This window comes from Myotis davidii, unplaced genomic scaffold (genome assembly GCF_000327345.1).
Source record: "Myotis davidii unplaced genomic scaffold, ASM32734v1 scaffold17, whole genome shotgun sequence".
NCBI lineage: Eukaryota > Metazoa > Chordata > Mammalia > Chiroptera > Vespertilionidae > Myotis > Myotis davidii.
The window spans coordinates 1,278,245-1,288,788 of NW_006288624.1; the positions used below are offsets into that span (position 1 = coordinate 1,278,245).

The 10,544-nt window shown below is 49.8% G+C and overlaps 1 protein-coding gene across 8 annotated transcripts in view; it reads right to left on the reverse strand.

Annotated features, from left to right (window-relative positions):
- Positions 1-838: 838 nt before the first annotated feature.
- Positions 839-10,544, reverse strand: part of SIPA1L1 (signal-induced proliferation-associated 1 like 1) — a 339,956-nt gene continuing 330,250 nt past the window's right edge. For 3 of the 8 annotated variants that reach the window (XM_015562016.1, XM_015562018.1, XM_015562017.1), the window contains 4 exons: positions 6,778-6,921; positions 4,952-5,081; positions 3,322-3,403; positions 839-2,763 (listed from right to left, as the gene is read on the reverse strand). In XM_015562016.1, the coding sequence (XP_015417502.1) occupies positions 2,620-2,763; positions 3,322-3,403; positions 4,952-5,081; positions 6,778-6,921 (500 nt within the window). In that variant the 3' untranslated portion in view covers positions 839-2,619. Of the gene's footprint in view, positions 2,764-3,321; positions 3,407-4,951; positions 5,082-6,777; positions 6,922-10,544 lie in introns of all 8 variants that reach the window. The other 5 variants (XM_006760733.2, XM_006760731.2, XM_015562019.1 and 2 more) reach the window with 2 other exon arrangements.

Here is a 10,544-nt window from a genome sequence, read left to right on the forward strand (position 1 = left end):
CTCCAAACCAGGTAAGGATCATGGTTCTCAACCTGCTGGCCCTTTAAATCCAGTTCCTCATGTTGTGACCCAACCATAAAATTATTTTCGTTGCTACTTCGTAACTGTACTGTTGCTACTGTTACGAATAGTAATGTAAATATCTGATAGGCAGGATGGTCTTAGGCGACCCCTGTGAAAGGGTCGTTCGACGGCCAAAGGGGTCGCGACCCACAGGTTGAGAACCGCTGGAACAGACCGCTTTAGCACGTCAATCAAAGTATCTTGTGGCATCTGGCGTCACCGTGCTGTTAATTCTAGAATCTGTAGAATTGTTGCACCAATTAAAAGGAAGAAACTCTGTTAGCTCTCAATTAGCTGCACCACTGGAGAGGAACAGTGACGTGGTAGCCTTTGCAATTTTGTTTCCTTTGGCTTTGGAATGCACTATTTTCTCAGTAGATTAACTTTTCTAATTATATTTTGCACAGCCTACTATTAACTGGCATTTGTATTTCCTGAGCCCACAACATCTAACACCGAGTTGGGGACACAGAAGCGGCCAAAACTGTGCTGGTCTCAGGGAATGACAGTGCTGTTGTGGAAAACCCACACGTGGATGATGAACAGAGAACTAATTACCAAGTGCTCTGCAAATATTAAATCTGCAGCAGAGAAGGCAAATTAGGGATTCTCCACGGACATGTGAACAGAGATTAAACAAGCTTATTGAAACTCTAAAAGGAACAGAAACTTCCAAGAATCGTCTTTCGCGTTAATGGAGCCAGATGAAAAGATGAGGCCAGTGAGTGACTGGGTGGTCGTTCAAACAAGAAAACCTCAAGCAGTAATGCCAATGCGTTTTACAAGAGCGTTTAAAATGAATTTTATTGTTGGACTTTTACAAGTAGTCTTTAAAGGCTTCAAACAAGAACTCTGTTGCAAAACTCTAATAAATAGCTTGCCCCAAGTCCCCAAACAAAATGTAAAACAAAGTAAAAACTAAACTCAGGCGGATAAGCAAGCCTTCAGAATGCTTAAATGCTAGCGACATTTCTCATTGATAAAGAGATATCAGGCAACGTACAATCTCCTTCACACACGCCAGAGACCACTGAGATCTTTACAGAGCACTCTGAAATCTTCCCATTTCCATGATAGAAATGTCACCAGAAAAAAAAAAAATCCCATGGAGAAATCACAATCATGAATGAAACTGTAGCATAAAAGTCTGGGGCTGGGGTTCGGGGAGGAGAGGGGAAAACCCACCCTGTTTCTTTCAGGGCTGGAGTGAGGAATGAGTCGGGGTTCCTTGGGGCAGGGAACGCCCAAGCAGGTGACACGAGATCGCTGCACGTTCCCCGAAAGGGCACAGGTGTCGGCTTCCTGACAGTTGTGAAGGCTAGAAACAGGGCCGCCAGGGGCTCCCCTGGGGTCAACACTGCTGGGCCCAGTGTGTGTGCCCTGCTGGGCCCAGGGCCTTGGCACAGCGGCCCCGAGCACTGCATCACCAGGCAGGAGGAGGCGCAAAGGGGCCGTTTCTGCAGCAGAACCCTTTCATGGCCACAGAGGATGCAGAAAATGCCGTGCTTCGGGTGCACACTGGGACATGCAGGTTTCAGAAGCCCCTTCCACCATCATAGTCATTGCTCCTAAGAAGCAAGTACTAAAATTCACAATTTAACATCCGCTTTTCCTAGTTTCAAATACTGGTGAAATCTTGCTTTGGAGACAAGGGTTTATTAATTTTTTAATATGGTCATTTTGAGTGAGCCAAAAATACAATTTTGCTGCCTTTTTCATCGTTTAAAAATCTCCAACACGATACTTTTGGCCAAAATGCTACAGATAATATTGCAGGTTGAAAGAATCCTGAAATCAGTGTTTGGAGCCCGGAAGCTGCAGGGAGGCCGATTCCAATTGGGTGGGATTCACTTAAGCCAAACCGAGGAGCACACAGCACCTGGGGCCATCTCCCCCGGAAAGGAAGGAGGGAATGAGGGCACAAGGCAGGACCTGGGGGCGTGGCCTGCAGGCAAGGCCGCCTCTCTCTGGCAGGGCTTTGCTGTGGGGTAATAGCCCCGTCCTGCCAGTCTCTGCAGGACAGGCACCAACAGCACGGGCTCCGGCACAAGCCAGCAGCAGAGGCAGGCCCACCCTCCCCGGCATTTTAGAAATGCAGGTAAGGAAACCCCTTCCCCAAATACACAATTTTTAAAACCTTTTACTTTCCTAGGAACAATGACATTCGTCAGGATAATGAGGGGCAGCCTGGGTTGCTGGGGTTACCTGAAATAGTTAAGAAAGAGCCGAAGGAAATAGAGGCAGATAAGCTGGGGAACCTTGTCCTAGGCCCAGTTTCTTTTTAAATACATAACAGATAAAGATATTGTGCAAAAAAATAAAGACATTCACATTTTAGCAGTTAAACTTTATTTTACTTTTTAAAATTTTTACTTTTTTGTTTTTCTTTTCTACAAAAGGCAGACAATGATTGTTGATCTGCAATTGCTGTGTGTGTGTGTACCCCCCAAAGTGGGCCGAGTAGGCAGGAAGCTGAGCAGGGAGTCTGAGAACGCTCAATGGCCTGACCAGGGCTGCACAGCCTCCGGGGGCTGCGGCTGCTCCGGGCCGCCTGCCCTAGCTCATGTCGATGGTGTTGAAGACCCACTCCGTGAACTTCTTCAGCTTGTCAGAGGCATTCTGGGACTCCTCCTGCAGCCTCAGGTTGTCCTCGCGCAGGTGCTGGACTTCTGCCTGAAGGTGGGCTTTGTCTTCTTTTTCCTGAGGCAGAGAGAAAAGGACTGAGCACAGTACCCACCTCGCCAGGCTGCCGGGGAGAGTGGCTGTGGGTCTGTCTGCACTCTCCGCCCGTGTCCACTCCTCCTGCCACTGACCTTCTGTAGCCAGGCCTCGTCCTGGGTGTTCAGATCTGCTCACCCAGGGAGCAAGGCTGCCAGACTCACTGCAGTTTATCTTGGAATGTAAACAATGTGTTTTCACGTCTTTGTTCATAAGGACTGTCTCGCAGTTTAGACTGCTGTTCTGGGGGCTGCTGCCTTAATACAGCCAAAGCCGCTCGAGAAACAGACGAGGTGAAGGTCTCTCGGCACGGAGGCGCGGCCACAGGACAACATGTGGGTCTGGGCTTCTGACCCACGTACAGGGCGGGAGCTCATGGGGGGGCGGCTGAGGCTCGAGGCTTCCACAACGGGAAGGCGTGCAGGCCTTCCTGCACCACGTGGCCAGTGGAACCGAGCTCCAAGGAGCCCCCAAACACCCCCCTCTTACCCCACTAAGAAACACGACGTAGAGGGGCCGGCTGCCTGAGAAGACGCCTACCTTCTTCAGGTCTTCCCGAAGCATCTTCAGCATCCCCTCCAGCTGGTCCACCTTAGAGGCCAGAGTGGGGGAGGAGTCCTTACTGCTGGAACAAGAAACAGTCCACGTTGGCGGGAGCCTCCCGGCGGGGTTTGTTTGACATTTTTAAAAATGAGGCAGCTGTATTTGTAACATGGTTTTCAATGTCAAATTACTCAGGATGGCAACCCAATGTGCATGTTCACTTTAAAAAAGAAAACGGTCATCTCAACAAAAGGCCATACAAGCAGGAACTACAGCCAATCCATGGCTTCCTTTGTTCCAGAGGCTGCGTTTTTATAACAAAAGAACACAGGACAATGAGTGAAAATGGTCTCCGTGGCAGCGTGCTTTCTGGCAGGTTCACCGGGAACAGGTTCCTGTCTGCAGCGGCTTTAGGAAGAGGGGCCGATGGAAGTGCCACCTCGGGGCAACAAGGAGGGGTCTAGGGTCCCCAGAAAAGAGTCTGTGACCACTATCCAGCTGTAAGTTACTGGGCTCACATCTTAAAAAGAGTCTAAATATCTTTACTTTTAAAATAAGACTACATGTTTCAGAAGCTTGTCAGCCTACCCTACTGTCTTATATTCTTTGCTATTATGATCAGCAAGCTAGACACATAATTTTCTTTTTTTTGTAAATACATTTTTATTATTTCAGAGAGGAAGGGAGAGGTAGAAAGAAATAGAAACATCAACGATGAGAAAGAATCATTAATCGGCTGCCTCCTGCACGCCCCCGACTGAGGATCGAGCCTGCAGCCCAGGCATGTGCCCTTAACTAGAAGTGAACCCAGGACCCTTCAGTCCGCAGACTGACGCTCTATCCACTGAGCCAAACCAGCTAGGGCGACACACAATTTTCTTATTCTCTGTGTGCCCCACGGCTGACCACTGAGATGCTGTAATATACAGTAAGTCCGCACTTAACACCAGGCATGGAATCTGCAACTTTAAGTGAAACGACATGTAACAACCAATTTTGCCACAGGCTCATTGACATAACCAAGAGTTAAGTTGCTTCGGCATCTCATCAACCTTACAATGAAACGATGTTTGCAAGGACCGCTGGCATAATAGTGTCACATGTACATCCACTATCCTCACCACCTGGAAGGGAGGGGAAAACGCCTGCCTCTGCACGTTACACAGAAGTCAAGTCCATGTTCTTAGCTCACCAGAAAACCCTCTGGGACTCAGTTACTGCTCATTTATTGTACATACACTCTTAGGTACCCCGTGGCCCAGACCTAGTGCAGAGCTGGAGCTGCCAGGACGCAGGCACATTCCTAAGCATGACTGACAGGCGGCTGCGGAAGGGACTCAAGGGCTAACCACACAGGAATCTGGGGATGTTTTAGCACAAATGACTCTTCTTACCTTGCTTCCTAACGCCAAGGGTGTGAGTGTATAAAGCATTAAGTAAAGAATATTCATACTTCCCACTCTGAGCTGCCAAGGGCGGGTTAACTGTTTGCAGTATCCAGGTACAAGTGTTCCAACTGCAATGGGAGGAGCTGGCACCGCGGTGATGAGCCCCAGCTCGCCTAGGGGCCTCTGTCTCCTCCCACGGCTGCTGGTGCAGTGACGTGTGTGCAGGTTGACGGCCTCACCTCTGGGTGACCCACCTGCTGTAGGACTTCATCTGGGCCAGGGCCTGGTCCTCAAGTTGGTCGCTGTTGGATGCAGCGCTCAAGGGGCGATGGTTTTCATCACTAGCAGCAAAGAAGGAGGCTCTCTGGACTGCAAAGGAGGCAGAAACGCTCAGCAGCTAGGAAACATCCTGGGCTCTGAATCAACATGTGGCCCACACTGATCCCCCAACAGGGAAAAATAGCTGTTCTAAGCTGCAACAGGATAGCAGCATTGTAACTGTCCTTAAAAAATAGTAGCTGTGCATCCATTTTAGTCCCCCTTTTCTCTTATCAAATTCTCCCTCTGTTCAATGTTTCCCTGGAAACAGGCCTTGTGCCACGCTTCCAGCCCAGGCTTCCCCCTCAGTGGTGCCATCCAGTGCATCAGGACTCGGACTGGGCTTCCTGAGGCTCCTGTGGCCACCCGGCGGGCTGGACCAAGTCCACACCGTGTGCTTCCAAGTGTCCCAACTTAACCCTCGAGCCAAGAAGTTTAAAAACTCCCATTAGAAACACAAAACGCCTACCATCCTGTCTGTACAGTCAGGGCAGGGGAGTCGGTCAGACAGGCCCAGGCTTCCCTGAGCCCCCACTGCCCTGGTTCCAGCCTCACAGCAGAGAGGGCGGCGACCCCAGTGGCACAGAATGGGGGGCAGGAGGCCGGGAGAACCTGGCTGCACCCACTCGGACTCTGCCCCATGGGCAGGTGATATATGCACACGTATAGACGGTGTCTATATAAACGAGAGGGACCCACAGACTGAAGTTTAAATCCGCGTTAGTCCTGGGACTGCGGTCAGCTACATGGGGATTCCTTGCCGACTGCGTCATGGTGGCCTGACTTCCAAGGCCTAATCAATTTCTCCTGAAAACTGGCGCTTGTCTGAACAGCTACTTTCAATTCTTCAAAGAAGAGCAATAAACACCACCCGCCGCACCCCGAAGAAATCATCTGCTATCATCTTTATGTTGTTGTTAATCCTCACCTGAGGATATTTTTCCATTGATTTTTAGAGAGTGGAAGGGAGGGGGAAGACAGAGAGGGAGAGAGAAACATCGCTGTGAGAGAGACACATTGATTGGTTGCCTTCCGCCCACCCGACCCCCACGTCCCCTCAAGCCTGAAACAAAGGTTTGACCGGAATCAAACCTGCAACCCTTAGTCCTCAGGCCAGTGCTCTTTCCCCTGAGCCAAAACGGCTAGGGCCTGTCATCCTCCTTTTATGAAGAATGGAATGATGACCTTAGAATGAAGTCAGTTTATTCCAAAACAGGCACCTGACAACCTATGTCAGCACACAAGCCAGCGCTGCAGTTTTACATACGTCAGCACCGTCGAAGGACCACAGGCCTAGAGCAAGCACTGGGCAGGGGGCTGGCACGGGAACAACGCAGACAGGACACATGCCACACCCTCTGGGGGGATGAATGTAGGACAGGGGCGGGCCCAGCACCCTAACAGACCCCATGTGTGTTCAGCAATGATGTCCTTACGATGTGATGAAGGACCACATTTTTCTCCTTTAAGTGACAGTTGGGACCCCCTGCCTTTCCCACTCAGGGAGGGAAGGCACCATGTTATGAATTCCTCCAGAGAGGACACATCAGGCTCCACCTACTGAATCAGAGGGTGTGAGCCCTGCTGAGCGCTCAGTACCAGCTCAGCTGGTCCTGGCTGTGCCGGTGACGGGTGGGGGCTGTCGCTGTGTCCAAGGACACAGACTGAGGGAGACTGACCAGCACTCACACGGCAGCGTGGCCCTGCGGAGGTCCCAGCTGGACTGCTTGATCCCCAGGGGACTCACCCTCATAGGCCTTGGCGGCATCCACCAAGTTGGACCAATCCAAGTCGGCAGCAGCGTCGGGCAGGGGCATGAGGCCGGGGTCGGGCATGGGCCTGCGGGCCTCCTGGACGTCGGTGAGGGAGCTGTCCGAGGCGGAGAACTCTCCTGCGGGAAGAGATGAGCGATCAGATGCTTTCGGGCCACAGACCACTCAGGAGCTGACCATCTCCTGCTCCCATGGCAGGTCTGTAAGTCGGTACCGAGAATCAGCTTCTAGTCAAGCAGGTCTTAGTGGCCTTTTCAAAGCTGAGTTCAACTACAAATTGGCTTCCTCCAGTTGTAAGTCATTTTTTATAACCTCCTCCGATCTCATTCCATGGTGTGACTGGGGAAAGGCAGTTTTCCACTGAGGAATCACGTCCGCTGTGGCAGGAGCTGCTTGTCTGCCTTGGGGTCCAGGGCAGCCCGTATCTCACTTTTCCTTACGGGCCAGGAATTCGGGCTGGAGTAAGAGCCTCCTCTCCTTCCCAGGGATAAGCACCTCCTGGGCATAGCAGTCCAACATCTGAGCCTCTTCTAAGGTGACAGTTTTTAAGATACAAATATTGAGCCATCTAACAGCTGACCTTTGCTTGGCCTGGGCAAGCAGGAGCAGGCGAAGGGGCTGCGCCATGCCCCACGAGGGCGCTGCTACTGCTCCAGCTCGTGATGTGAAGAACACAGAGGGGGATGGGGCTCAAGAAGGCAAATGCGGTCAATAGGCCAGGAGGGGGTGGGAAGAGGGCAGAGCATGCAGTTTCGTGAGAAAGGCCACCCAGAATAGGACTGACACTAGCTCTCATGCAGAATGGATGGAGCTCCCAGCTGAAATGCGCAAGCAACTCCAGAAATACCTGTTTACAAGGAGTTAAAAAGTTTCATCAAATGAGAGCTGGTAAACCAGGGTATATTTAGTGCTTGTTTTCCCTCCCAAATTACACGAAGAACGGCTCTGAAGTGCAGCTGCTAGTTATTAACGTGCTTAAAATTAGCACGATTATGAGTTAATGGAAATAACAAATACTGCCAGAAATTAAATGCTCAGTTCTATTGAAACTTGCTCCCACCAAGGGTAAGTAGGTGGAACAGACAATTTTGTGTGTCACTCATAATCCTCTCCCGTTTTCATTTCTGGGGCTCAGTTATCATACTGGGGGAAAAGAAGTCACCCTCCCCATGGCGCACACTCATTTCCGTGGTATCCCACCACACGAGGCCAGGCCACGGGACCAGCCAACAAGGACTGCTCAGCTTAGGACCCGGGACCCGGCGCTGCTGCCCGACTTCTGTGAGAACAGGAGGAGATGATGGGCAGGTGCTCAGGAGGCTTTCCCATCCTCAGGGCTGGGCCTGTACCCTGGGCTCCGTCGGCTGAACGGTGACTGTGGGTGTTCTGGGCTGCCCTCAGAATGGAAGCCTCTAGAAGACAGGGCCTGCACTGACAGACATGTGCAGAGAGGCCTTCACAAGGTTTAAAGGCGTGCAGGGGCGTTAGAGAGGCACTCAGGGCAAGAAAGTTGTAGAAGCAACAGAATTCAGGGGGAGTGGCCACAATGTGGGGACAGAAAGGGAGAAAGGATTCTGGCATATCGGGTCACCACCAGGAGGCTTTTTCTAGAGTCTGGATGGTAAAAAGTGCAGCTGAAGGGGGGGAGCTGGCACGATTCCCAAGTGGTGCCCGCAGGGTGAGGGGGGACAGAACGGGAACAGGGAGCAGGACAGAGACAATGGAGAAACACTCACGAGTGGGCGGAGAGCTCACAAAACATGCAGGGAGAAAGCACACCACACAGGCAGCAGTTTAAGGAAATACTGCTCCGAGAAGCAGCAGAGGAAAGGGATGTGGGTTTGAATGGACACAGAATTCCCAGAGGGGAATAAAAGGGTAGGGGAGGTGTATATATAACAAACAAGCAGGAACACAGGTTCCACAGAGGTATCAGCTGTGCTGGATCATAGTGGGGAGGGGAGGTACAGAACCCTGGAGTGCAGCTGGACAGAGGGAGGAGAAAGAAAAACAACGAATTTAAACCCATAGTCCCAGAATATGGCCTTCAGAAACCTGGGATTTAGTGCAAACAAGGCATTCATGAGCCAAAGGCAAACCCAGGGAGGTACCCCATCATGCTTGCTCACTGATGAATGAATGAGCCCACAAACAAGTGGTAGAGACCACAGACAATCCTCATAGTTGGGAAAGACAGAGAAGAATGTCAAGCCTGGGTTTCTATGGTGGTTGGAGGGAGGCAAAGGATATAGTGTCTAAGAAGTAACTAAACTACCATTAGCCAAATTTACCCAACCTGGTGAAATACTCATTCTCAAGCCTTTGTATTCAAATTCAAATTCAGCAGGCCTTAGAAAAGGCCTGGAAGTCTGTATCTTTAACAAAGATCCGACAGGGCAGCTTTGAAACGCATCTGGTGCCCTGGATTTTGAGGCTGTCACCCAGGGAGGTGCCCTGACTGCCTGGCCCTGGTGGCCGGGGGCTTGCATTCCTGGGTCCCCTGGGACTGTCACAGCCGGAGAGAGTGTTGCTGGCAGTCTGTCACCACCCGGCACTGCACAGACAGCAGTCTGAAACAGTCTCCAGTCTTTCTTTGCAAGAGGCTTATGTGCTTGTTCTGGGACTTTGGCCTAAGGAAGGCTCGGATTTGGCCTATGAAGGGCTCTCGGGCAACAGAGGCGGATAGGCGCCATCTTTCTTCTTTTCCTCACTCCAGCTCACCAGTGTCTCCTGGAAGAAGTTTATACACTCATCTGACACCATGATTTTGTGACTGCCGCCGAGGTGACATCTCTAGATGGCCTGGTTCTGGTGACCAGCACGACTTATGCTTGCAGTCCCACAGGATGTCAGATATTTGTAAACTTTAAAAGCTGCTGTCAGAAGATCTGGCTTCCTATCAGCCTGAGTGTAAGTACTGGCTGAGATGCTCCCCTTTAGGACTGTGACTGACAGGTCTTGGCATACCCTCAACTATGAGCAGTCACTAAAAATAAAATTGATTGCTTGGATATCACAAAGGTTTGAGAGAAAAGAGCTGGGGTGGGGATTAACAGTAAGGTTGTATCCCTTACATGAGGCCACTCCTTTAAGACATGGATGAAATATACATTCTTCTCAAGCACACATGGACAATTATCCAAGATAGATCATATGTTAGGCTATAAAACAAGTCAATGAATTTAAAAAGATTCACATCATATCAAGCATTTTCCCCCACCACAATGGTTTGAAACTTGAAATTATAAGAAGAAAACAAAAATTTACAAATATGTGGAGTTTGAACAACATGCTACTGAATAACCAACAGGCCAAAGAAGAATCAAAAGGGAAATAAAAAAATACCATAAGACAAATGAAAATACAACATACCAAAACCAATGGGATGCAGCCAAAGCAGTCCTAAGAGGAAAGTTCATAGTAATAACTATTGAACAATTATTCATCAAAAAGTTAGAAAACCTAGAAGAAATGAATACATTCCTAGAAACATATAACCTACCAAGACTGAATCATAAAGAAAAAACCTGAACAGAGCAGACACATTACTAGTAAGGAGACTGAATCAGTAATCACAAACCTACCAATAAATAAAAGACCAGGACCGGAGGGCTTTACAGACGAAATCCACCACACATTCAAAGAAGAATGAAAACTACTTTCTCAAACTCTTCCAGAAAATGGAAGGAAGAGCTCCAAACTCATTTTATGGGGCCAGCATTTCCCAGAGACCAAAATTAGA